Source organism: Poecilia latipinna, unplaced genomic scaffold (assembly GCF_001443285.1).
Source record: "Poecilia latipinna isolate Pla-1442-1.1 unplaced genomic scaffold, P_latipinna-1.0 Scaffold1019, whole genome shotgun sequence".
Classification (NCBI taxonomy): Eukaryota; Metazoa; Chordata; class Actinopteri; order Cyprinodontiformes; family Poeciliidae; genus Poecilia; species Poecilia latipinna.
The window spans coordinates 120,628-148,560 of NW_015113635.1; the positions used below are offsets into that span (position 1 = coordinate 120,628).

Sequence of the window (27,933 nt, forward strand, 5' to 3'; positions counted from 1 at the left end):
ACAAGAGGACACTAATTCTGTATCCATGTCTCATGACCATAGGTGAGGCTTGGACTGCAAATCAACTGGATGACATGCCAGGAAGGTGATTCGGCCTCATGATTCAGGTGTATTGGAGCACCTTTGGATGCATCCAAAGGTTGCAGGACAGTGGCACTCGAGGACTGGCATTGCAGACCCCTTGTGGAGAACTTGTTTCTCCCTTAAAGATCATGGTGAAAGAGTCTTGAGGATGTAGGCTGTTGTGCTGGGCATAGCAGCACTGTGAGTGCCTTTCCAAATTGGCTGTAATCCAGCCATATTCTAACAGACCATGGAGTCTATCTTGGTCCTCATTCGGTGTGAAATTGATCCCCAGTAATGCCTCAGCCTCCCCAAAGGTTACATCTTTCAGAGACTTTAAGTTTCATCTGTGAAATATCATTTCTTTACCGAAGTTCCCATGCTTGATACCTGCAGCCGTTTTTGTCTAAGCCACACTCTCTGGGTCTCATTTAACATTTCAACACTTTATTTTGGACTTTGAAGGCAACATTCTGGATCATGGCACATTGTTCCTCACAGCTGAAGAAATAAAAGTCACTAACCTCTGAGTTTAACATGGATTCTAGGTAGAGTGGACTATAAAGGACTCAACTGTGAAACTGGCACAAATAAAATGGTGATTAATTCCACTTGGATTCAAGGTGACAGACAGACAAAAGAAATTAAATATTTTAAAATGGGGATCAACAACAATGAAAAGAAAGGCAAAACTCACACTTATGATTAAAGCCAAAAGACTAATGCCAATTACTTTCCGTTCAATTGGCCATCAGTGGGATTAATGAAAACAATACATAGATCTTTAAACATTAAAGCGATCTGGTGTATAATAAAACCTCAGACTGTACAGATTGATCATTTAAATCCTCTGATTTCCTACAAATGTACTCATCCACCTCCCGACATCCAGCCAATCAAACGACAGCTTCCTCACACAGAGTGAAGTCATGGGCCAGTTTGGTATGAGGTCATCACAGTGATAGACGAAGATACAGAGATCTCTCATACAAAATACAACCACAAATACCCATTAATATTAACGGTGATAAAGCAAACATCAGCAACACTGCCCCCCTCCAGCAGCTTCATCGCCATCGGTCCGTCACGTCTCTGAAGTCCAGCGACGCCATTCGGTTTCCAGACAGGAAGTCAGTCTGATCGTCGCCGAGTAACTGATGAACTAAAGATTACACATGGGCCGCGAACGCAACACGGGGTCGTGCAGAATCTAAGACACTAAAACAGCGGCCAACCTGGAGATTGACCTGATTAACCTCTCCGTATCACCACCACCGGTCCTCTTCACTCCTCTACCAGACCTCGCAGGGCTTCCCGGTGTTCATGGGCGTGCCCTTTGGACAGTTGAAGTGGCGGCTGAAGTCCGGAGAGTTGGCCAGAGTGCCGATGACTCTGTATTTGGGGGGGCTGTGAGGGTCAGTCACCAGGCCCTCGTGAGCGCTCTCTGGTGTTCGAACCGAGCACCACACCTGAAAGAGATACAGCGTTAAAGATGGTTCATAGGTCAGGACAATATATCCAACCTCAGGCATAACCTGTAACTTGCACTTGTTTTCTGTTTGACTTTCTAACCTCTCACATTGTTCTTAGTTGACATTGCCAACTTGGGACTAACTTCATCCTGAACCACCAGGGAAAAACTCCAGAATCCTGTTTGTGGACTTCATTTCGCTCTTTAACATGTCCTCCACCAGACGCTCGCAGTACCTGACTCCACCAGGCTGGGAGCATCTGCTCCTGCATAAGAACCATCAGGATACTCCTGGGGTCTGTTCTCTCCTCACTCTCTCTCTGATTGGATCTCAGCAGACCCATCTGTGAAACTCTTAAAGTTGGCAGATGACACCTCCATCAGTCGGTGATGAGTGCAGACTAAAGGTGGATCATCTTGTCTACTGTAGATCACTTCCCATTGTCACTAGGATCTGACCCTGAGATCCAGCAGAGACTACACTTTCTACAGCAACTCAAGAATTAAAATCTTCGACAGAGGCTGCCAGTCGTCTCCTCCATAGTCATTATTCATTAATCACTGTGTGGTTTGGATTGTCCACAAAAATCATCCAGACTGCAGGGAACAGTCAGATCTGGAGAGAGGATCATCTTGACTGACCTTACTGCAATCCAGAACTTGAACTGGTTTAGTGTCAGGAAAAGGGCAGCTAGCATCACTGCAGACCCCACACATGTTGGACGCAAACTGTGTAGTCTTTTACCTTTAAGGCAGTGCTGCAGAGACTGCAGCAGTCTCTGCAGTTTGTACTTGTCTCTTAACATTAAGAGACAAGTATAACCAAAGTCAAATTGCTTGTTTACATCCACAAACTTGACAAATAAATTTGATTCTCATTTTATTGACGTTTCTGAATCTCTCTGAATCTCCCAACACAGAATTTCAATCAAATTAAGGACTGGACAACTGTGACTCCTTTCATTTTCAGTCAGTCATTCTGTTGTAGATTTTTTGCCGAGTATCAATACCTGCATAACTTAATTTTACTGGAAAGATAAGCAAGTTTTTACTGTGTTTTGGAAGAAACTCACCTGAGCAAATCCTAGAAAGAAGAGCTGGTCGTTGGTTAGGTTGACGGCAGGGAGTCTCTTTTCTTCTCCATTTTTCTGGATCCATGATCGGTATGCCTTAAGAAAAATCAACATCAGCTTAGAGATGACGTCAAATAAAAGCATGGACATTAATAAGAAAACTCAGCGGTTTGAGGTGCTTGTAGTAGGTACAGCTTGTGCGCATACTAACATGATAAGCTGCTTTCAGTCCACCGTTGTCAGCAATGTTTTCTCCTAGCGTCTGTTTTCCGTTGATTGGCTCTCCGTTGACGGTGTAGTGGTTGTACTGTTCCACCATGCACTCTGTTCTCTGACGGAACGCCTCCACCGAGGAGTTCTGCCACCACGGCCTCAGGTTCCCCTCTTTATCATACTCCCGACCTGATGAACAAGAAGATGGTCACAAATAGCCTGGTGTTGCATCAGAACTCTAAAACACAACATGCACTCTGAATCAACTTCAAGCATTTCAGACAAACTCATTCTAAACTTCATCATTGAGGGCTTATTCTTCTTCCACATGGCTCCATATTGGGACCATCGACGTTGCTGCCAATGGAGACGCACCAAACTTGGCTACAACCAAAGGTATGACAGGGTCCAGGTGGTATGTTTGTCCTGTTCTAGTTCCAAACATCTCAGAGTGAGGGTTTCCTCACATCTCTGAATTTCACATTATCCATCAATCTCCTCCGGGAACCAATAAGGACTGCATGAAGGGAGATCCAACAGCCGTACCCTCTTCTTCCTCAGTCGAGGGTTTGGGATGTGGTCAGACTTTCATTGGCATTTGAATGACCCAATTTTGATCTTTTCATGAATCCAATAGTTCTCAAAGTGTCTGCAGTCTGAATGGTAATGTCAAATTCTATCCAACTTATGTTATTGATGTGAGACATGAGACAAAATTCTTCACCAGAAGAAACCAGATGCAGTAAATCCAGACACATAGAATTTATAATTATAATAATTATGAACTTAAGAAAAAAATCTCAATGACGCACATCGGATCCCAATCCCACCACTCCTGGTCCAACTCCACATCCACACAGACTTCTCTCCAGAAGCTGCAGTCAATGCTCGACTAAAGGCCGTTGCCGTTAGCTGGGCTTTCTTTTTACCCAGTTTCCTTCGTCTTGTTCTGATCTGGTGACCATGCCGTCGGCTCCCATTGCTGAATAACTTTAGAAATCCATCCATTGACGGTAGCGTCCATCATTACTGCGGTAAAAAAGCGCTGATGTGCGACATCTATGGTTAGTGGGTTGTGGGTTTGCTTTGGGGTCATGGACTGTTCACACAGAAGTCTGATTACGGCCGCATATAATTAGTCTGATCGACCAAGCAAAAACAAACAAATACAAAAATTGGTGCCAGGAAAAAATTGGAATTGAGCATCAAGACCTGCAGTATGGACATAACCATAGTGAACAAATTCTCTCTGATGATACCACAGCCTGAATTGCAGGTAAAGAGATTTCTTTTCAACCACCATCAGACTGCTGAAGTGGAATATTGATCAACAAAATTGATGTGTAATTGCTTGATTATTTTGATGATGGCATTTGACAAAATACAATGTTTATGCATTAGTTTGTCAAATACATGATGTTTTTTATGAGGTTAAGCAATTTGAACTGTTGTTGCTTAAATGTGCTATAAAAATAACTGGACTAGCACAGAAATGTGCACTATTCTGTAGATCACAATGTTCTATAAGTCTGTCAATCATGTTCAAATATTCATTTCTAGAGTTTTTGGGTTTAATATTTGTGTTTTTCATGTTTTTATGTGAGCTTGTGCATTTCATCTGCACTGTCTGAAAGGGTGCCAAGTCACTCGAATATCAACTTCCTAACTTTGGCCACCAGATGGAGCTATTCGTCCTTTTTTTTCTTAAATGTTTTTACTTGAACTCTACTTACATTATTAGGACGATATGCTCCAAGAAGTTTATCAGAATATTAGAAATTGATAATAATATTGCAGTTACAGTCCAATCATGTCACCCTCTGGTAGATTTCAAGCTGTTCACAAACCTGAGCTGAGATGGTTAAGAATTGCCTTTATTGAGATATATCTGGATTCAATTAACAGGGCCTGTAAAGATTAAAGGAGGCTGTTATATTAACATGTTAAAGTTGTTCATTTTCCACCTCGACCCAACTGTTCCCTTCAACTGAAAGGCAAAATCCAATCTGCCTTTTCTATCCAAAGTTTTGGAGAAAGAGGTTTTAAATAGACTCCTAAAAGTTTTTAAAAATTTGTGACCTGTATGAGGAGTTTCGTTTTTAATCTCAGCCCTTTCAAGACTTTTTAACAAACATTCTTATAACTGAAATCTCAAGGGATTCTGACATTTTAGTGCTTTTGCAATATGTTCTGGCTAGAACATATTGCTATTAAAAGGTACAACTCTTTCCTGTGTGGTCAGACCTCACAGGCAGGAGCCTCTCTATTAATCTAAGGGCTTGTTCTTCTTCCACAGGGCTCCATATTGGGATCATCCCAATATGGCTGCCAATGGAGATGCACTGAACTTGGCTAGAACCCAACCGGACATTAACCGGCTACAGTGAGATCTGACAATGGAGAACGGACTAAAGCGTGTTTTGGTATCGTACCATGGATGCCCTTTTTCCTCAGTCACCTCTTTTTAGAGCAATAAAGTGAAAGGACAACATTTGTGGAATATTTCTAAGACATACAGGGCTTCAGAGAAGCCCTCACATCAGGTAGGTGCCCTTACCCTGATCATCAAAGGCATGCGTAAGTTCGTGACCCATCACAACCCCAATGCCGCCAAAGTTCAAAGCTCTGAAAAACAAAAACATTTCATTCAGTTTAAAATATTTCGACAACAACCAGAACAGAACATGAACAGAAATTCTGAAGACAGGTGGATGTGGAGGTAAACGGACTTGGGGTGGTCGTGGGCGTAGAAAGGAGCTTGCAAGATCCCGGCAGGGAAGACGATGCCGTTCTTAGTGGGCATGTAATAGGCGTTAACTGTAGGAGGAGTCATGCTCCACCTGCAGGAGAAGAGGGCAAACTGGAGTTAATAATTCAATCTGTCTGGTTTCAAACATTGTTCATTTCTGCAGAAGCAACAGTGTGCTGCTGTGTTTAAGTCCAGTTCTTCACCAAAACATCAGGAGATGGGTTTACAGACCTTCTTACAGATTTTCTACAGAGAGGCAATGCCTTTTGATTTTCTTGGCTCAACTAAAGTCAGACCCTGATATGATCAGAGAACAAAGGCTCATTTCTCTGAAATGAGACCAGTTTCACATCAGCACAATGCTTTGTTACCTAGAAACCCAAGAACAGGGTTGTGGTGACCCATGAGATGAACTGAAACTGTGACTCTTCACATCGCGTACATTTTCTCAGTCCAGTTCCCGCTCCCATTCCTGGCTGGCTGTGTTTGCAGCCGTTTGTCATGACAGATTTAATGCATATCAGTAAACAGTCATCTCCACTTAAAGACTACAGATACAAATAAGAATTAAATCAGGTTTTGCATAAAATGTTTTTTTGTATTGTTCCTACTTTGCTGTTGAACTGGAGTCAGTCTCAGAATAGGTTAAACAATCTGCTGGGAAAAGACTCAGCATACACAGAGCGTGCTCAGGTTTTATCAAGTTGCTTCATAATTTTCGCCCGGTGAAGCTACATGGTTGGGTGAAACTGGGTGAAAGGAGGATCTGAAAATGTTCTGTGAGGTGCGCTTCTGGGTTACTGGTCTTTGTTGGGAGTCTTCCTCAGCTGGTCGGCCATCACTCGGGCTGAGAAGTTGTAGAAGTTCAACATGTTCTGGAAGAAGTTATCGTCCGACACCTCATACTGAAACGGAGCCAAGATGAAGTAATGACACATCTCCAACAGCAGGGGGCAGAGGAGGTCCACTTTAACATCTGAACCAGAACATGAGTGAACCATGTTATGTCCCGACAGGCGTCACTCACCCCGTCGTAAACGTCGTCCAGCTCTTTGGGATCCAGGATGAACTCTGGGAAACCGATCATGTCGTAGATCGCGTCTGCCTGCCAAGAGACACAGACGCCACCAGTACCTTCAGGACATCATGTCTCCATGACGACAACTCATCAGGCAGGCGTCATCAATGACATGTCTGAACGTTGTTGGTAATCCTAAGACTCGACCCACGTACCTTGTCTTTAGCAGCTTGTCGCGTCTCATCGTCCATCCAACTGAGACGGTCGAGAGAGTATTTAAACGCAGAGCGGATCTCGTTGATCATCTCCTCCGCCTGACGGGAAGACAGCTGAAGTTAACCAGGTGGGACCTCCTGGACCAACCAAGGCTAAGGCAACACAGGGACTTACAATCTCTTTGCTGTGCTTGTCAAACGTTGCCTTGACGAAGAGAGCGCCAAGAGCGAAGCCCAGAGTGTCGTCGGTGTTCCCGATGCAGGTCTGCCAGCGTGGGGTGCAGGACTGCAAAAAGATGACCAGTTACAACTGGATGGAGCCAACTGAGGCCGACCGCGACCAGCTGGAGCCGACCGTATCCGGGTGGAGGTGGGTGCAGCAGTTACAGGCAGTGAGAGAGAAAGGTAGGGGCAGCTGAATGATGTTCAGCCAAACCAGAGGTGAGGCCAAGCCTGCCAGCCTCTAAGAGCCATTGGCATGCAGCAATGAAAGAAGAATCCAGTGTCCAAAACCAGTTTCAACAAAAACATTCTTCACTTTGAACCACAAATGTAAAAACCCTAATTAGGCAAGAATTAGAGTCCATTACAGAAGGCTATGCCCACTGATGGACAGGAGAGGACGGAAGAGACCATTAAACCAGGGTGAGCGCAGCCAACTTGGTGAGTTATATCGGTGGTTCAGGTGATGACAACCCACAGCCCTCAATGGAGGGTAGCTGGTCTTGGTTTGTTTCTCGAAGAGGTTTCACCTCCATCCAAAGCGCTTCTATATCAGGAAGAGACGAGTTAGTCGAGTGACTTCAAAAACCCAATTAGTGTAAGGGTCTGAACAGCCCAATCCAAGACCAAAACTGAAGAAGGTTTCATGATGAGAACCATCTTCAGGAAGACCAGTTGCCTTCCATGGAAGCTTCAGTGATTCCCAATCATCCAGAGGAAGATGATCCTCAGGGCCTGAGAAAAACGGCTTCAAGAGACATCGGGTCCAGCTGCAGCAGAAATGTAGGCCAGTCACTGTTAAGACCAGCAGCAGACAGGAAGAAAGAGGAAAAGGTCATCTGGACTGGTTCTCACAGGCTAATGAGGTAAAAGTGACTGTTTCAATTTAGGAACATTACTTAATCCAAGGCAGAAACGTCCACCTTCAATAAGCAACTGAAGCCCAGGGGAAGCAATGTGTGCTGAACAGTTCCAATGTTAGATGAAGCACTGAACAAAGTACCAGCTCCACCGTTGGCAGATTAGAGGAAGTCTACCCACCACTGCTGAAGACTTTATTTTGATATTACCATCACAGTTTAAGAAGGTTGGAGCTAATTATTTACCGCAGAATCAATAAACACCCTCTCAGACTTTCACACAACTTTCATCTCTGAAATTGAGTTTAACTCCTGATTTCCTCCAAGAGCAGAGCTGAACCAGTGAGAACCAGTTACAACAGGAGAGAATCAAGTGTCTCCAGTAAATACAGAACAACTGAACCAGTTGGAACCATCAACACACACAGGAAACCACTTTAAACAAGTTTGGTTTTTCCAGTTCAAAGCCCAGGGATAAGGATTACCAACCGTGGGGATTCCTACCTCCATCTGGAAGAGACATGGCCGTCAGCAGGTGAACTGAGCTCAGGTGAGGCGGCGTTAGCGTTAGCAGACGTACCTTCTTGGTGCCATAGAGACTCTCCAGCAGTTTGTCCTGAGCGTTCTCGAAGCGCTGATCCAAGGTGGCGACGCCCTTCTGGACCAACGTCCACATCATGTAGTTGTTCAGCAGACTGCAGGCAGAAACAGGAGGGGGAAGGTCAGCGACTGAAACAGTGAGGGGCGTGACCCCATAGGGGCCGCCAAACACTGGAAAATAATCATTTTAATAATAAATTTAATCTGTTTTTCAATCATTATTATAAAATATAGTTTAAATAATTTATCAAAGATGGAGATATAAGTTAGTAAACCTGTACTGTCCCTCAGAGGGGAAATTTAGGAAAACATTTTTTTATATTTCCATCTTTCTGATTGGCTGCCAAATTTATTAAGATGCTCCTCAACCTAGAAGTGGAAAACTAAAGTGTAGAGATTTAAAAAATGATGGGATTAATCTAAAAATATTACATATTTTCTTATCAAGACTAAATTAGTTCTGCTAAAGCTAAAATGCTACATCAACACAGTACAACATGGTCTGATTCAACATAAAGTCAATGTCTAAAATATGAAGGTACAAAGCAGCATTTGTGCTAAATGGATGTAACGATCATAACAGTTAATAAAAGTGAGAAGAAAAAACCAGCAGATTTAAATGTTTTGCACATATTTTGTCTGTGGATCAGAAGCTGTTGTGAGTGGACGTGTGTGGTCTGGTCAGGGGGCCGGGCCCTGCCAGGACCGGCAGCTGATACCTGCGGTCCGTCTTGTTGATGAGCTCGGACACCTGCTGCAGGTACTCTCTGGCGTACAGAACCACAGGCTCGGTGTCGTTCAGGTCCAGAGGAGCCAGGGAGAACGTCAGGAAGTCCAGCCAGTCCACAGCTGGAGCCAGCAGCTGCAAAACAGCAAGAGGCCACACTCAGCACTACGTTTCCCACGAGCCTCGGCTGCAGGGCGCCATGGAAACCAGACATGACGCTGATCCAGACGGCGCCCCCCGCAGGCAGAGACAGGTGTAAAAATAATCCCACCGAGGCAGAACCTGAACCTCAGAGAAACACATGAGAAGGTTTTCTGCTGTTTCCCACCAGCAGGAGGCAGTAGAGCTGGACCCGACATCAGACAGGGCAGCGGCCCAGGGCTGCAGGTTTTTGGGAGAGGTGGTTGCATAGACTTTTTAAAATTTTATTTATTTATTTATTTTAATTGTTTAAAGATGCATGTTTTGCAATCAGGTGACTATTACTTTAACTGCAGTATGTTACTTATTTTTTTAAAAAAATGAGTTGTACATATTTGTGGAACCTGTCACCATCTGTGATAAAGTAAAAAAATCAGGAAGCCATGAAATACGAAGAAAATCCCATCTGGAGATTTTAACACCATTTTAAGACCAACAGGACATTGAGCGCCACACAGTTAGCAGTGAGAACATGAAGTTGATTAACAGCACTAAGCCCCGCCTCCTGGCTCTGATTGGCTGATTTTGGTGCTTTTCTTCAGATGGCAGCAGCTCAGGAAGGAGGTCAAACTTTTCACAGATCATTTGTCTCAAACTATCATAACATGGTTTCAGTTTGAACAAATGTGTAAAAACATTATTATTATTTATTTATTTTTGACATATTTTGGGATTGCTATGAATGTAAGCAATATTCAAGCATTTGAAAACTATTAAGTTATAATAAATTTCTTTGGGAACAACATGGAGCTACCGGCTACAACAGGGTTCTCAAAGTGGGGGTCGGGATCTCTGGTGGGGTCGCAAAACAACAAGCGGAGGGTCGAAAATCAAATGTCTTAAATAATGACCAATAATATGCCTTCTAATAATTTTTTAAAATAAAAAAAATCACTTAAAAATACTGACAAATATCTACATTTATTTTTAAGTAAATAGAGGGAAATAACTATTTGCACTTTTTGTGGGTCAGATGCTGAAATGTGACGCAGTTAATCTCCCATTCATCCGTAGAACATCATTTACATTAATGTTCTGTAATTTGAATTAATAAAATAAGTTATTTAGTGGCTCACATTCTTGTTAGAGGTCACATGACTTCTGATAGATAATCGATCGCAGTTGTTTTTTTCCTTGAGCTTCGTTGATGTTTAATCCCAATATTCTGGATTATTCTGATGCAGGAAGCAGATTAAGAATCAAATCTGATCAGATTCTGCAGGTGAAGCAGCAGCAGTCCAAAACAACCAAACCGACTCCAGTTTACGTAACAAGCTGTTATCTAACAGATACAGGCGCATAGCAACGGCTCATGGCAACAGTCGCCATGGTGACCCTGAAGCATCCGCAGGCCTGAAGGACAGAGGATGCGACGCGGCGCAGAGCTGAAAACTCTCTGCTCTCCCATCAGATTAGATTAAATCCTGCAGAGATCAGAGGGAACAAACACGACCTTTGACCCCGACCAGTGGTGGCTGACACATCGCTTTTCATGGAGACGATATCCAACCCAGATCAGAACTCAGTCTGTCACAAACACAAAAAAAAAACATTAACTGGTCTATTCTGACTTACAGCTGCTGGGAAAAAAACTAAATATAAACTGGATTATATCAGATCAGTTCCACTGGAAGGGGAAAGTTGAGTGGAAGGAAAAAGTGTGGTAGGAAAAGAAGCAACAGGGATAACCGCAGCCTTGAGAAGATTATTAATCAAAATCCTTCAAGAGTCTGATGATTGTTCATAGAGAGCTGCAGTCAGGCATATTCACAGAAAGTTGAGTGGAAGGAAAAAGTCTGTTGCAGCCTTCAGCTGCAACAGACTTGATTCATTCCAGAATCTGGTTGACCTTCAGCAGGACTGGACTCAGAACCTGAACCACAGGACAGAACCAGAAACGGTCCAAAGTTCTCTTTCAGGTTACTTAGAACCAATCAGAACAAGGGCTCTTACCTGCAGCTCGGCGATGGTGACCTTGTGGTAGATCTTCTCCTCGTCACGTCGCTGGTCCTGTGGGACGGTGATGTTGGCCAGCACCGTCTCAAACTCCAGGATCTGCTGCATCTGCAGCTGGGTGGCGCTCTTCTCTCCGCCCAGCAGCGTCCCCAGCTCCACCATGTAGTCCAGGTACGCCGCCAGCACCTGCAGGGCACAGGCAGACCGGGTCACCAGACCGCAGGCGGACCGGGTCACCAGACCGCAGGCGGACCATACCGGGCCACTGAACCCACCCCTGCAGGGAGCCTCACCTTTTCATTGGCCGTCTTGTTAAGGTAATAGTCCCGGGACGGAAGGAACAGCCCTGATTGGTCCACCTGGAGAGTAGAGCAGCAGGTGAGCTGTTTTACCTGGAGGTCAAGAACTCGACGGTCTGAATGTCTCGAACGGGAACAGAACCTGGATGACGTTACTGTTGGAGTTCTTGGGATCGGTGCTGACGCCCACACTGAAGAACGGCTGGGCTCGGTACGGACCCGACACCATCTTCAGAACCTCCATGAAGTTGTCTTTGTCCCACGGACCCGTCATGTTCCAGCCGCCGATCTGCAGACGGACCACAGGGTCAGAGGTCAGGACGGCTCCGGCAGACTGCGGTGCGTCACCACAACACCAGGGTGGAAAGATGGCAGCCACTGTTACTTGAAGGGTAAAAGGTCATCTCCATAACAACTGAAGACCATCATCCTCCAGAGAGGAAGACTACTGATCTTCCTCCTATTCAGGAAGAAACGATCTTCATGGAGGTCAAGTGGGTCGTAATTTTAGTAATGCAGTTACTATGGAGACAGTTTGAATGGGCGGTTACCAGGGGTGGGCACCGCTAACTAAAAGGCTAGCAGTGCTAACACTTGAGAGATAATCATAAATATTTCCTCTGCTAATGCTAACGCTCGCTTCCAGCATCGCTAAGCTCAACCACATTGATGCCAACTAGAAAAATTTATTTAGGGAAAGCTAAACGTTTTCAAAGTTAGCATCAGCGCTAAGATAGAAAAAGCAGAGCTAATTTTTAGCCTAAGAAATTATCCAGAAAAATGTACTTAGCGGAAGCTAATTGTGGTAAATATTTTTGAAGTTCTCAAAATGCTGACAAAAACTTTCTTGCTTAGCATTTTAGAATTTCCCCAGACTTTTTTAGTGGATGTAAATGTGGTAAATTTACCACATAGGTGCTATGCTAAAAAAAAAAAAAAAAAAAAGCTCCTCTATTATTAGTGGAGCAATTTTTTATTTTTATTTTTCTGCTTTAGAATTTCTCCAGGAAAAAAACTATTTAGGAGAAGCTAGTATAGCTAAATATTTTCAAAGTTAGAAAAGACAATAGGCTAAAATTAGTTCTGCTCTTATTATGGGAGCTAATTTTAGCTTAGCGCTTTAGATTTTACCCATAAAAATTACATTAAAGTAATTCAGAGGAAGCTAACATACCAAAGTTAGAAAGAACACTCATATGTAAAACAGAAAAAAATTAGCTCCGCTGTTAGCAGAAGTGCGCCCTCCACTGGCGGCTACCTTGGCTATCAGGTCTATGAGCGGCTGAGAGCCGAGCTCCTCGATGCGCTGCGTGTTGAGGCAGGACAGGTAGTAGGACTGGGTCTTCCTCTCGGCTTCACTGGTGCCGTTGAACGTCCCGTTCTCTGCACAGGAGAAGAAAACCCGTCAGTGTGTTCAGCTGGTTCCGGCCGGTTCTGACCCACTGTTTTTTATCTCATTTACCCAGCAGGTGTTTGAGCAGCGCCTGGTTCTGCTCCCAGATGCTGTTGAAGGTGGACCAGCGCGAACGTCCGTCCGGCAGCGGGTTCTTCCTCATCCACCCGCCGCAGGCGAACTGGTAGAAGTCCTGGCAGGGGTCGGCGCTGCGGTCCATCGCCTCCACAATCTGACTGGCCACGGTGACGCATGCCTCCGACAGGCACAGGCCCCGCCCACTGTCTGCAAGACAACACGGAGGGCAAAACGGTCACGGCTCAGAAGAGGCTGAACCCGAGGGAGAGGAAGAACCACGGAGGAGAACAATCGGAGGATGACTGAAGATACAGACGGGTACCACAGGAAAGAACCGAAGAGGTTCGACAGGAAACAGGATGTGTAATGCCTGTGATTGGTTCTTTTTCGTCCAGGGAATACTCTGATTGGATGTGAGCGATCTGTCTGTGCTCAGCTGGTGGTGTGGCTCCTTTACTTACCCTTTAAGTTGTAAACACAATTTTAAAAAGTTGCTTTCATGTTAAAAACGCATGAATATTTGCGTATTTTTGGCCCTAATGGCATTCCAAACATAAGGAGCAAGAGCATTAGAAAGGAGGGCAACATAAAAAATGTTTTTTTATGCTAGGACATCGTAAAATATGATGAAAATCCTGTCGTAACACCATGTTCTGAACAATAAAAAAAAAAGTACAACAAGCCTAAAGTGACAAAATTCACCACTTTTACCACCCGCTCAATTAAAAAGTCAAGTAAAAAATGGCAGTTTGAAAATCAGGATGCCATAAAAATAATGCCAAAGTCCAATTTAAGCATTTTTACACAATTTTAAGACCAACCTTCTGAACTGTGAAAAATAAATAAATAAATCATGCTTATTCTGGGCATTGAACACTGTTTTTATATCTGAAGGTGTACTGCAAAACAATAGTGCCAAAAATCACCACTTTAGCAGCCAAATGTGTGGCTAAAAACTTACATAAAAAACACAGGACAACGTAAAACATGATAAAAATCTCATCAAAATGACAAAAAAAGCAGCATTACTTATTCAATAGATTCATTGAGCACTGTCACATGTAAAAAGAGGCGTTCAATGCTCATAAAAATTAAATTAAAGTAATTAACTTTAATAAATCCACCGTTCAGAATGTGGTCACAACATTTTATGGCCTCAACTTAGAAAACAGTTTTTTTTACCTTCAGTTTTTAACCAACCTTTGGTAAAAGTTGTGACTTGTGGCACCTTTGGCTTCCCAAAGGTGAGCATTAGTTTGTCAGAGTTTAACGATCAGCAGAACACACATGGAGTGAGTGAGTGTGATGTTTAAACGCTCAACTGAGAGAAAAGCGAGGACGTTTCAACGAAGAGGCGACGCCCATGCTGTAGTACGGAAAGAAGAAAGGAGCAGAGAAGAGGAAGAGGAAGGATGAGAAGATGGAACCAAAACCAAGAATAGGAGGAGGAAGAGGAAAAGAATCAGGCGTGGGAAAGAGAGGAGATCAGTCAAGAGAGGAAAGGAGGAGGCAGAGGAAAGGTGGAGACCGGAAAACAAGGAAGCTTTAGGAGGAGAGGATAAGGGAAGGGAGGAGGTGGAAAAGAGGACAAAAGAAGGAGAAAGGGAGGGAGAGAGAGAGAAGGGACCAGTTACCTGAGCTGAATCCCAGCCCCAGAACCACCAGGCAGGCGAACAGAGCCAGCAGGGCGGCCAGCAGCATGACGGAGAGCAGAACCTCCAGCTGGGTCCGCCGGCCCAGGATGTCCACACCGCCCTTCCTGAAGCCCACCTGGGACACAGAGAGGCGGCTTTACCTGGAGAACACCTGTCCAATCTACCACGGTGTGTATTGTAGATAGAAAAAGAACGAGGAGTACATTTCTGCGAAAAAAACTCAAAAAGAGAAAAAGAGTTTCAAAAGCCAAAAATGTCCTAGAAAAAAAAACCTCTCAGAAATATTGATATAAAACTTTAAAAAAATATATAAAAAAAAAAATTTGTGGAAATTTCTGAGTTTGAAAAGTTGAAAATTTGCGAGAAAAACCCCTGAAATTTTGAGATCTCAAATTTTCTAGAAAAACAAGAAAATTTATGGAGTTTTTTTTTTTTTTTTTCTAAAAAATTTCTTCGATTGATCTAGAAATTTCTGAAATTTCCAACTTTTTTTCTACAAAAATTCTGAGATCCTGGGACACCAACCTGTCCCACCTGATCTCCAGATCCCTTCCTCTGGATTTCCTCTGCAGTCAAACAGATTGGGATCGAGACAAACTGCTGACTGAGCAGAAACCTGCAGGATGTTCTGTTTGGTCCTGTTGGGTCGGGAAGCGTCTGGTTTCTGAGGATTATCTTCTGCTTTCTTTCATCCTGATGGGATTTGTTTATCCTGTTTCTTCTCTTTTTTACTTTACCTCTGCTGTTAAAGCTGCAGGTGAGTGTGTGCTGTCAGGTTTTAAATAGGCCACGCCCACTCGTTGTGACGTCACAGCTCTGCTCCAGGTGGAGCTCATTTGAATTTTTTCTACTGCTGCTGATTTCTGTGTTTCTTGTCCAGACTTCAGGAGACGATGGAGTTAAAGCGATTAGAGTCTCTGGGACAGAAAACACTCGGCGCTGTAATCACGCTGATTCGCCTCCACAGACTCATTTCCTGCAGCATTTAGTCAGAGCAGCTTCGGGTTTCTTCAGACTCTTGCTTTTATTCTGGGCCAATTATACAGGAATGTTTTCCTTCGCTCTGACCTCCAGCATAGGCAGAAGCTCTGAACTCAGAATGATTTAGCATTGTGTTGATATCTGACCACAGTTTTCAGAAAAATGATTTTATCTCAAGAGCAACTGGAAAACAGAGTCTGCTGGTCTTAACCCAGTCAAAATTACCAAGTAGAAATCTACCAGGGCTACTTTAGTGTTTTTAGTTAATCTACAGCTGCCTGGTTTACTGAGGTTAGCTTGACTGATTACAGCTGGGTGTCACTTGGTTTCGCTTAACTTAGCTATGATTAGTTTATCTTGGTTTGTTTTTTTATACTTGTATTATTTTAGCTCAGTTTAACTAACTTTTGTCTTTTCTTGCCTTATTTTAGTTTGACAGGTTTATTTAGGCTTGGTGCAGTTTAACTACAGTAATATTAGTTTATCTAAGTTTAATTTATCCAACCCTAACCCCATAAATTCATCTAACTTTATCTGTATTTAGCTTGTTTTAAATTTACTTTAGTAAGCTAAAATAATCTAATCGGTTTAGCTACCTGAGGTTAGCTTAGCTGATTTTAGCATGGTGTAGCTCAGATTAGCTTATCTTGGCTTACTTTAGCATAAGCATCTTATGAATGTTAGCTTGATTTACCTGTTCATATCAAACCTAAGCTAACATAAGGAAAGATAAGTTATCTTAACCTTTTGTTAGCATAGAGTAGCATAAAGCTATAAAACAGTGAATCTGTCAGCCTGCCATTTTTAGAAAATGACAGAAGCCAACCATTAGTTTTTTAACTTCCATTTTTCCATGAATGTCTATATATTTTGTTTAGTTTGTAGTTTTTGTTAAGCTAACTGGCCGATCTGTCGTAATCACTGTTGACAGCTGATTCAACAATAAGGCACATCTCCAAAGAAGGTTGGATCAGGAGGTTTTTATCGGACTGAATAAAAGGTTCCTGTCAAATATTCCACATTTTTCCATTTTAAAAGCTTCTTTAAAATGTTTTGTAGACCACACTGAGCGAAACCCAACTGAGTTAAGAAAAGATTTCGGCTGCAACCAAAAGCACAAAGAAGCAGCAGCTTGTGTGGAGGATACACTATAAAACCTAAATTACACAGATTCTACCTAAACCTTCAGCTGTCGTTGGGAGAAACTGTGTGTTTTCGTTTAAATGCCTGTTTTCCTGACAGGATTTATGATTTTCTTCTCTCCCTCACACAGAAAGCGTGTTTGTTTTCATGGCCTGGCAGCACTCCAGGCCCCCTGCTGTTACTCTGTGTTGGTGGCTGTGGCCCCCTGCTGAGAGGCCCCCAGCTGAGGGGCCCCTGTGGAGCTTCCTCCCTGCGAGGCCCCCGTCCGTCCGGTCAGGACTTCACCTGGATGCTCCCAGGATCCCCTGCAGCCTGGCTGCTGTTTGTTTGTTTGTGCGGTGCGTTCACTGACCTCCACTCTGTCGGGAGACGAGGCCGCCTCGGCCGGCGTGTCGGAGCCCTCCTCCTCCTCCAGTGTAGCTCGCTTGTAGCTGGACATCTGCAGGGAGACAAATAGACCCGGGATCAGATCAGATTAGGCGCTCCGCTCCGGATCGCGGTTCGGATCGATCCGCTGTCGGTTTGCTTCAGGCGGGAAGCTGGATCGCTCCGCTTGGACTCGAACACATCGTCCCAAACAAACACTCTGGATCTCTGGTTCAGTTTCCAGTGCAAATATCTCAGTTCAAATAAGATCAAACCAACTTAAATTAACTTTTCAGCAAGATGTAGAACTTTGTTTTAAGTAAATAGTTCCTTAATATTAATATTTAAAAAGTACTAGTTCTACTGGCAGATTACTTCACCTACAATACATTATTCCATAAGTGGACAAAAATCTGCGGAACCACAACCTTTTCATCAATATTAATAAATTATTTACTATCCTATATATGTATATATATTAATTGTAGTTTAGTTTTATATTTGCATTAGAAACCAAACAAACTTGGTAGGATTTTGTGTTTTTGCAGTGTTGTCAGCGTTTCAACTGTTTCATGTCTCATCTACGTTTAAAGGTCAGGTTGTTCCAGGTGAAGCTTTTCGTTTGTCCTCCATTCCTCTTAAAAATGGAACAACTGTAACTCTCACTGCTCAGGCTGGGCAGTAAAAAAAAATCTTATTTATTCATAACGATTTTAATTAAAATCAGAGCTCCATAAAAACAGAAACTTCTCCAGTGAAGCTACAGGAAGCCCCTCAAGCTGAGAGGAAAACACAGAACACGTCAAATAAAACTGAATCCCAGCTTTTCAAATCAAACAACCCGTAAGATGATAGAGGAGATTTTAGTTTATCTTTATAAGTTCACACAGTTCTTGTAAAAAGTGTCCATCACCTTTTGTTGCTTTCACAAATCAACAAAGCTTGCTTTTTAATGACAAAAATGTGTTTCTATTCACCAAGTTGCATTTTGAGTTGGAATACTCCAGTTAAAGATTGATCGATCACTAAATTAGCTGATGATTATTTGAATAAGTGATTAATCTGATTAATCGCTCTGAATCAGTCACAACCTGTTTTCTTGTCGGCTATCAGTTTGTTGTTGCTGTCTTGGCTTTTTAACTCTATATGTGAATATTTTAGCCCTGTGTGAAGCTGTGGCGGCGGTGAGCGGCCTTGGAGGCCTCGGCGGCGGCAGCAGCTTGCAGAGCACACTGCTGCAGCAGGTCCTGCAGCACAGCTTCCCGTCGGCCTGCAGAGCGTCGGTGTCCTGCAGGAAACAAAAGGTTTCCAACTGTTTCCTTCCTCAGGACCCGCACTGAAACCTGTCTCCCTCTCTCTCTCCTTTTGTGTCGCTCGCCCCGCTGTGTTCCCTTTAATTGATGACGCACGCAGAGTGGGGGGGGTCAGCGATCAGGTTGCCAGGAGATGGGAGTGTGTGTTGTCTCTCCCTGTGAAGCCTGATGTCATTGTGTGTGTGTGTGTAATTAGATAATGTGTGTGAATCATCTCCATTCAGCTCTAATGGAGTCCTCTGCAGCTTATATAACATCTGTCTGTCTGCTCTTTTGTCCCCTGCCAGCCTCCATACTCTGACCTGAGACAAACACTCCGAGCGAGACGCTTCGTCTTTCAGCCAAACGGCAGGAAAAACCCAAGATCCTGCAGCTCCGATATGTCGGAGCCGGATCCATCAGGTTCTGGTGCTAAACATCTACAGGAACCGAAGCTGGGAAAATATACAGATCCACCTTCAGAGGAGGAAGAGAGCCATTGGAAAAAAGAAGTCCTTTTAAAATCACAATTCTAACTTTTTATTTCAGAAGACTAAAGTCAAAATCTAGAGTAAATGTGAAAAAGTCAAAACTCAGGAAAAAAAAGTTAAAATTCTGTGGAAAAGTGAGAATTCCCTTTTCTCAGTGACCCTAACCCTCTTCCATATCCATCCACATGTAAACTCTATGTAATATCACTAATAACGATCATCAATAAAATCTCTGACCTAAGTGGAGATTTGAGAATCCTTCTTATCTGCATTTACGTGTCTACGTTGGAAAGCAGACATGTAGAGGTGTACAGTCTGCGACTGTATCACTGCTCACTGCTGATGTCACATATACAACCATTGTTGATTTCCAAACCGGTGAGACCAACTGGGAAGAAGCAATGGCGGTAGTGGACGATATTCACAGAGAAAAACACACTAATGTCTTGGATGATCTCCGACTTCCACTGGACTCCTTGGTGGTTTGGTTGAGCAATGTGACAACACGCAGGACACCAACCCGTTTCACTCACCATCACTCAGTCAGATGGGAAATCTCACAAAACTCCTCAAGATCAAACGTGAGTTCAGCGTAAACAAACATGGCCGCCCATGGCGACAATCAGTGGACAACAATACAAAGAGATCTTGGATGATCTCCAACTTCCACTGGACTCCCTGGTTCGCCATGGCAGTTGGTTTGTCTTTTTTGTGTTTTGGATTGTCGTCCATGTTTCCGTCTCACCATCTGATTGGCTACGCATCACATTCAACAGGCTGCATTCTCGTTTGATCTTGAGGGAACAATACATGCTGCAATATTGGACCAACGTGTTGAATATTCCTGATTTTAGATCAGAGCGGTCCCGACATCTTTCCTAGCAGACCAGATCACTCTGAACATACGGCAGGAAGATCTAAGATCATCTCTTGAACAGAGTGAATGAAGTTGTTTTTGCCAGTTTATTCATGGCGTTTACTTGTTTGAGTCGAGCCAATTAGTCTGTGAATGTAAGAGACCTGGTTGGGCTTCATAGATTTATAAAAGTTTGAAACAGCTAGCTTAGAAACCGGGTTCAGGTTATCCCAGCACCACGCTAAGTCATCAACATCTCTGTTGCTTTATGACATTAGCCTAAATGCTATGTGCAGTAAGAGTTGTTAAAGGAAAATACGTAAACAAAGCAGTAATGCTTACAGCTTAGCTAGCGTCACAACACGTTCCCCAACGTGTTGTGTAACTCCCACTGACACAGGCTGGTTTCCCCAAACTGGCAGAAATGGGCACCAAAGTTCAAAGGTATCCGAACTTGAACCAGTTCAAGAATGAGTTTGTTTAGTGGAAATGTACGGAAGCCTTTAACTACCAGATACAGGAGCAGTATGTCATTATAACTAGATTTATATCTCAAGAAAACCAAAAATATTTTCTATGTTAAATAAGACAGACCACAGTAGTAAAACAGAAACAACTCTTGGATTTTTAGAGGAAATGGGTGATAAGAAGGAGAGCTTGTCGAGCTTCTTTATGGCCTTTTAACAAGTTGTGTTGTGATATTTTCATATCTTGTTACAGTGAAAAACTTTTACACTGTAATGACATGAAATTGTCTCATTTTAATGAGAAAGTTTCTCATTGTAATGCTACTGAATTTATTTTCCAGCTGTGGCAGTTAAATGCTTCCATAGAAACACGCTGTGAGTGCTTGGCCAACATCAGTGTCTGACCTCAGAATTGGACAGAAACTCCTCTAAAAACATGTCAGCATCCCAGAGGAGATGAAGCTGTTGGGTGTCAGTGGAGGTCATGTGTGTGAAGGCATACAAGCAAATGGTTCTGGTTCTGTGTCTAACGGTGGATCTGAAGAGAAGCTGTGATCAGAACCGGTTCTGAAGTTGCAGCTGAATGGATCCCGCGCTGCTCTCTGGCTCCGTTGGGAAATATTTTTCTCTCATGGAGATGAGTTTTAATATCATCACCAGAAGCAGACGAAGCTTGATTAGATTGAGTTTATTAGCGACAGTCATGGGTTTATATGTCCCTGCTGCCCCTCCGGTTCTGATGAAACCGGTCCCAGTTGGTCAGTAAGTGTTCGGTTCATATCCTGAACCTGCAGGCGGAGACTCGTTGAGCCGGTGGAGTCGGCGCCTGAACGGGCCCAACAGGTTGTTCCGGTAAGCTCCGCAGGTTCCTCTGCTCTCAACGTGTCGCCGAGCACCAATGCAGGAAGTTTCATTTCCTGCTGGGAACAACGGCTTTAATTAGCAGAAACTCCAGGGAGCGCCGCATCTGAGAGGATCGCATTAACCTTCTGACCCGACGGGCCTCAGGAGGGAGTTAAAGCTCCTCCTGGGGGGGGGGGACACAGCAGCCAGAAAGTATTCCTACCCTCTCTGTGACGCGTTCACCAAACCTCAGAAACCAAAGCTGACCTTCTTTCTGCAGAGAATGAGTCAGACAAGCACAGAGAAAGTTTCCAAACCCTGAACTGAACTGTGAAATGGAAGCAAAACAACATTTTTAACGATGTGTAATCTGAAAAGTGTGGCATGCATTTGAATGAAGCTCCTTTTCCTCCTGACACCCCAAAATAAAAAATCCTGTGTAATTAATTTCTAGTTCACATGGCAAAATAATTTAGCAGATTTTCTCCTAAGGACGCCCCGACCATCGCGGTGCTGTGGAGAAAATCTGAAGATTTTCCTTCTGCTGAACGTGACGTTTAGCGAGAGCTGGGCAATCTTTTTTTTCTTTTCAAGAAATGTTTTCAAAAAGGGTGTTTTATTAATTATTCCTTCTGTGAGTTGAACATGGACTATTAATGTTGGTCTATGATAATGTTTGTTATGAGAATAAAGTTACAATGTCTTAATGTCTTAAAATGAAGTGGAAAAAGTCACTTTATGGAGAAAATAATTTAGATATTTAAGTTTTTAATTTTTGTGTTGGGGTTCTCATAGAATTACTAATTTATTCTTCTAATATTACGGCTTTATTATCATATTAGTATGACTGTATTTTATAACAAAAACACACAAAACAAACTGTGGTCTGTCTTTAATACTCCATCATAGAATTGACATGAATTCAAAGTCCAAATAAAAATAAGCTGTAAAAAATGCTTATAAAGCAAGATGGCCGCCCTGGGCGTGATGACATCACTCAGATCTCATTGGGGCAAAAAACACAGATTTTAGAAAAATTAAATGTTTGAAAACCAAAATATGATTAATTGATCAAATTGATTAATCGCCCAGCCAATCAGAAAGTGAGGTGACGGAAACATGGTGGATGTCTTTGTTTTGTTTTTTCCCTGTTAAATATCATCCGACTTCCCAGTCAGCCATTTTGTTTTCCCTGAACTCACGTTTGGAAAATCATCCCAGAATTTTTAAATCTTTCCAGGGATTACAGACATCATATCACCTGATAATTAAATCGAGCCTGGCTGTCTGAAGGCCTCAGAGGTTCAGAACAACCAGCATCACCACAGTGGTGGCAGCATCATACTGCGGGACAGGGCCAATGGATGGAGCTAAAACCTGTTAGAGGCTGCAAAAAGCCTGAGGCTGGGCTGGAAGTTCGACTTCCAGCAGGACGACCAGCCAGAGACATTATGGGATGGCCTAGTCAAAGTACAGACCTGAATCCAGCTCAGAATCTGTGCAGAGGCTTGAAAACAGTTGATCTCCATCCAGTCAGACTGAGCTGGACTCACAGAGCATTCTGATAAAACGACGGGTCATCCCATCTGGTCGAACACAAACAATTAAAGAAAAGCCCATTTCTGCTGCTGGGAAAGTTTAATGGAAGGAAAAACTCATCATCATCTCAGTCTGTTTATCCCTTCCTTTGCAGAAGGATCAAAGTGACGCAGCGGGTTTTCTGTCCCTTGAGCTTGTCTGCTCAGGCTGCTGGACAGAACTTCAGCCGACCCAAACGGGTCCAATGAGCAGAACTGGAGAGACCTGATCCAGAAGGTTCTGAAACCAGTCAAAGCACTTCTTATTTGGCTGTTATAAAAATAACCAGACCACACTCATATTTATGTTTTTCTCCCTGAGAAAATGGATTTTTAACTATAGAACCGAATAATAATCTAAAATAATTTTTAGACCGGTTGAAATTAACAACCAGAATCCAGCTGAGTTAGACCTGCACCAACGTCAGAACACTAAATGATAAACAAGCTTGCCGTATTTGGAGCTTTTTTTTATGGTGGAAATCTTGTTGCCACGAGCAACAAGTCCACCGTTGTTTATCTTTTAAAAACAGATTTTACACCAAAACAACTCTTAATCATTAACAATAATTAATCACAACTTTATCGGGGCCCCCGGTACGTTGGAGGTCCTGGTACATTGAGGCCCCCAGTACGTTGGGACCCCCAGTACGTTGGGGGTCCCGGTACATTGGGACCCCCGATACGTTGAGGCCCCTAGTACGTTGGGACCCCCAGTACGTTGGGGGTCCCGGTACATTGGGACCCCCGGTACGTTGAGGCCCCTAGTACGTTGAGGCCCCCAATACGTTGGGGGTCCCGATACGTTCTGTGTCGTCCATCTTGGGTCTCATCCGCTCCATGACCTGCTGGTCGGAGACCGGAGCAACACAAAGCGCCACAGAAAGTAATTTCTGCCTGTTGTCCAAGTCTGTGCTAATTGATTAAATATTTTTCTGCGCTCATTTATAGGTTATTTATTGATTAATATATTGCATGTGATTGCTTGTTATTTATTTATTTAATTTTTTATTTGTTTATATCCAGTCATTTTGAACTATCACTCTTAGGTATATATATTTTTTTTACAAACTTTGTATTTATTACCTGAGATGGAATAGCTTTCAGCAAATAAGCAATTTCCCCTTAGAGATCAATAAAGTATATTGTATTCTAAACGGCGGTTGCAGGAATATTTACTTTAACAGGCCGTTTCTGCGTCCATGATGGATGGAGATGGCTCCGTTTTCTGCATCGTCTCCGACCGTTTAATGAACTCTCTAAGGAGTTTTATTTCTTCTAGCAAAATAGGATTTTACCATTTTAAGCAAAATTTTCAGCTCCTTTACATCAGAGGTATTCAACATGGGGGTCGCAGATGTACAACCACAGGCGTTGAGAAATTTTTGTTATTGAGACACTTTTCATGTTTTTCTTTTAAAATTTGATGCTATGTCTTAAAGTACGGACTAGCATGACTCTAAAGTGTATCAAGATGAGAAATAAAGTATTTTAGTGTGAAATGAAAACATCCAGCGAGTGAAAATCTGTTCATTGTGTTGAAAGTTAAAAAATATTACAAAATAAAAGTTTTTTCATGACAGTAGGCCTCTTATTAATGTTTGTAATAAAAACATGAAATAATGAAAAGATGTGTTATTTGTATTAAATACACAATAACAACACGGTTTTAAGTTTTAATGCTTGATGCTCCTGGAGTCCCACCTGGCCGAGTGTTGGGACTCCTGGAGTCGTTCTGCACCAGTTACTGCCAACAGCTGTTTTTATTCAGATCAACTTCCTGCCAGCAGCTAGGAGGTTCTGGTCCGGTTTGAAACCAGCAAAACTGGTCTGTCTCAGAGTCTCGGTCCAACCTGGAAACCAGCAGCTGGACTTCCTGTGGGAATGTCCACCAGAACCAGAACCAGAACCCATTCTGTTGAGGAGACCCTGCAGGAAACCATCCCAGCATCACCCGAGACTCTGCAGAAGAAGGTCAAGCTCTGATCTGACGTCATCTAACTTATCAGTGACGTCACCAGGAAGGTGATCACAGGCCGGAAGCCCCGCGCTAATCAATCTCAGTGACTGACAGCTGGTCAGCATCCTCAGCGCGTGCGCTGTAATGGTCACGCGGACCAGTGAACGCGTGCGTATCTGAGTGTGCGTGTGCGCGCGTGCCGGTGTGCGCGTGTGCGTGTCTCTCACGGTGTTCCGGAGGTCCTGCAGCGCTACGCTCATCCTGGAGCTGCGAGCCGGAGAGCAGCGCGCTACGGCCGGCCCATCCTCCCCGGGCTGTCCGCCTGTCCGCTGGCTCCGCTGGGTCGGTGTGTCCGCCGCTGCCGCTGGATCAGAACCGGGACCGGGATCGGGATCAGGACTGGTTTCTGCTCTCTCCTCTCCTCTGCCTCTCCGTGACTCCTCAGACCCCGCCCAACATCCAACCAGCCGCTTCCTCTCACAAACAAACACACCCCGAGACACACGGGGACTGACGTCATCACACGGCCTACGTCACCTCCTCCAGCTCCCACATCTAGTTATCCATCTATCTGTTCTGGTTCTGGTGGGTCCGGGTCATTAATGGTCAGAACCTGAAGTTCTGTTAGTTTTACTCTGGAGCAAAAAAACCGAGATTTATCCTTCATTCTGCTGGTTTTATTACAACCTTATCTACATTTCTTTCATGTTTTTTCCTTTATTATTTTTAGTTTATTGATTTAATCTTGATTTTATTCCCTTTTTACACCAATTTCATCTTCATTCTGACCTGGACTTTGTCCTAATTTAAACCTTTTTATTTATAATATATTTTTATTTATTCATTTATAATTGAATCCAGACTTTATTCCTGTTTCTATATCCTGATTCTGCTTGTATTTTGTGGATTATTCCGATTCGGTCCTGTCTTTATCTGTTTGTTTGATTTCACATGCAAAGTGATTTGTTTTAGTTTTTATTCTGTTGTATTTTTTTCTTGTTTTTATTTTTTATATTCTTGGTTGGAACCTGATTTAATTCAGGTTTTATTCTGATGTTCTCTCGTCTTTTTCGGGTTTTGCTCCATAATTCAGTTTTCTTCCAGTAAGTCCACATTTATTTGTTTTTAATATTTTCCTCCTTTATTCTGGTCATCTTATAAATCTATCCTTCTGACTCCATCTTTGTTGATGTGATCATGAGGAGAAAGTTGGGGTTCCTCAGCTGTCAGTGAACCAGAACCCGGTCAGGGCCTTGGACCAGGACCAGAACCAGAACCCGGTCAGGGCCTTGGTAGGGGTTTGAACTTGTCAGGTGCAGTTCCAGCAGCTGATTGTTCTGGTTTGAGTCGAAGGTTCTGCAGAGTTCTGCTCATAGCTCTGACCATGTTTCTGCAGGAAACCACCTGTCCGATGTGTCAGAGCAGCTACTTCCTGCTTCCTACTTCCTGCTTCCCGACACCTGGACAGGTGCGGCTCTGCAGCAGGGAGGAATGCCACGCAGCGGGACGCATAAATATCCTGATTGCACCTGAAGGCATCAGGGGGATTCCGTCAGGAGCCTCTGAGATGATCCAGAAGCATAAACAGTTCTGCCCCCTGCCGGCAGAAAGCTGGAACTGCGCCGACAGAAAACTTCAGTCTTATAAATATATTTAATTTGAATAAAAATATATTTGTCTGATAAAGAGACAATATTTTCTTGGTCATTTTATGTTTCATGTTTGAGCTCCAGAGGAGATTCTGGTGAAAAATATTTAAGGGTTACAGTTAGCAGAGTTAGCTTAAAGCTAAATATTTAGATCCAAGATAAATGTCTGAAACTGAGTGTTTATCTCTCTAGCTAAATATTAAGCTAGTGAGATAAATATTTAGCTTCAAACACAACACTTAGTAAGCAAGTTGAATATTTATTTTGAAGCTAAATATTTAGTTTGCCAACTAAATGAGTTTTTGGTCCTGACTTGCTGATCTGAGCTGATCCAGGAAATCTTTTTCCTGTGACTTATTGGCTGATTAGCTGGGAATCAGTTAAATCTTAGAAACCGAGAACTTTTCCAGTTTGGACCCACAGGTCTGATATTTGGTTTATTTGTCAGAACTTTCTGTAGTTTCCGTTCAGTTCTGCTCAGATTGTCCCAAACGGCTGAGGAAAATCCGGAAAAAGACCTGATGGTTCTGATAGTTTCAGAAAACTAAAGTGAGAACAACAGGTCCAAAAGAAAAGGTTGAGTAAAGTTTTGCCTTACAGCTCCCCCTGCTGGTCACAGTCCCACAGCGCAGTCTGAAGGGCAGGAAGCTTCACAGCAGCTTTATTCATCTGAGACGATCCTCCTCATCCCGTTCAGATTCAATGATGCCATTTTAAAAGAATCCATATTGGGTAAGAAGCTAAAAACAAAAGACTATAAAAAATATTAAAATGTTACTGTGCATCATGTTACTCAGAGTTGTTTTCTAACTTTGGACATTATTTTCTTTAATCTTCTGGGTCTGTAAAACCTGATACACCTTCGTTTCTAATATGATATCTTACTGAGAAGTAAAATAATCTCAAATTAGGAAAATAACTTTCGACTAACTCCTCTGAATCTTTTAGTTTGTTCTAAGAAACTTTTAAAAGATTCTGCAGGGTATCTAGGTTCAGCTCTCATTGTCACTGTCCGATACCTCCTTCCTTTCTACAGCCGCTTGCGGGCCTGTTTGCTGGCCTGCACAGCAGTCACCACGTTCCTCCGTCTGCTTCGCCTCATTATCGGGGCTGAAGCCTCCAACTCCATCACCTCCTCTGCCTCCACTCCAGCTCCAAAAACCAACTCCACACTGTTCTGTCCATCTGCCTCCACCTCTCCTTTCTCTCCCTGATCTCCACACACTAGATACTCCTCATCATCTCTCACTGCCTCCTGCTCTCCCTACACACCATCTCTCTCCCCGACTTCACTTTCACCGTCACCACCATTCATCCCATAACCACAAAACACTGCGCTCTCATCCTTCTCCACACCTACACTCAGTTTTGCACTTTTCACTGCTGACACCTTAACCGTACCTTCCTCCTGCTCCTTGGCGGCGGGCTCCTCCGCCGCCACCGCGGATTCCTCCGCCGCAACCGCGGGCGCCCCCGAGGCCGCCGTGGATTCCTCCGCCACGGCAGCGGGCTCCA

The 27,933-nt window shown here is 43.3% G+C and overlaps 1 protein-coding gene and 1 long non-coding RNA gene across 4 annotated transcripts; one reads left to right on the plus strand and one right to left on the minus strand.

The window, feature by feature from the left end:
* Nucleotides 1-497: 497 nt before the first annotated feature.
* ece2b (endothelin converting enzyme 2b) lies at nt 498-25,315 on the minus strand. Of its 3 annotated transcripts, XM_015050925.1 has the most exons (20): nt 24,997-25,315; nt 17,270-17,356; nt 14,773-14,908; nt 13,130-13,345; nt 12,926-13,050; nt 11,810-11,956; nt 11,662-11,727; nt 11,366-11,554; nt 9,204-9,346; nt 8,465-8,579; nt 8,389-8,394; nt 6,978-7,088; nt 6,803-6,901; nt 6,597-6,674; nt 6,371-6,474; nt 5,550-5,660; nt 5,378-5,445; nt 2,819-3,009; nt 2,608-2,703; nt 498-1,532 (listed from the first exon to the last, which is right to left on the minus strand). In XM_015050925.1, the coding sequence occupies exons 1-20, from the start codon at nt 25,027-25,029 to the stop codon at nt 1,356-1,358; spliced, it is 2,298 nt and encodes a 765-aa protein (XP_014906411.1). In that variant the 5' UTR covers nt 25,030-25,315; the 3' UTR covers nt 498-1,355. The 3 variants fall into 3 exon arrangements, with proteins under 3 accessions (XP_014906411.1, XP_014906412.1, XP_014906413.1); XM_015050926.1 differs by lacking the exon at nt 8,389-8,394 and having other exon boundaries at nt 24,997-25,312; XM_015050927.1 differs by lacking the exons at nt 17,270-17,356; nt 24,997-25,315 and adding an exon at nt 15,319-15,425.
* Nucleotides 17,820-19,312, plus strand: LOC106958817 (uncharacterized). Its single transcript, XR_001427228.1, has 2 exons — nt 17,820-18,587; nt 18,884-19,312. It is a non-coding gene; the product is annotated as an uncharacterized LOC106958817 (long non-coding RNA).
* Nucleotides 25,316-27,933: the final 2,618 nt, after the last annotated feature.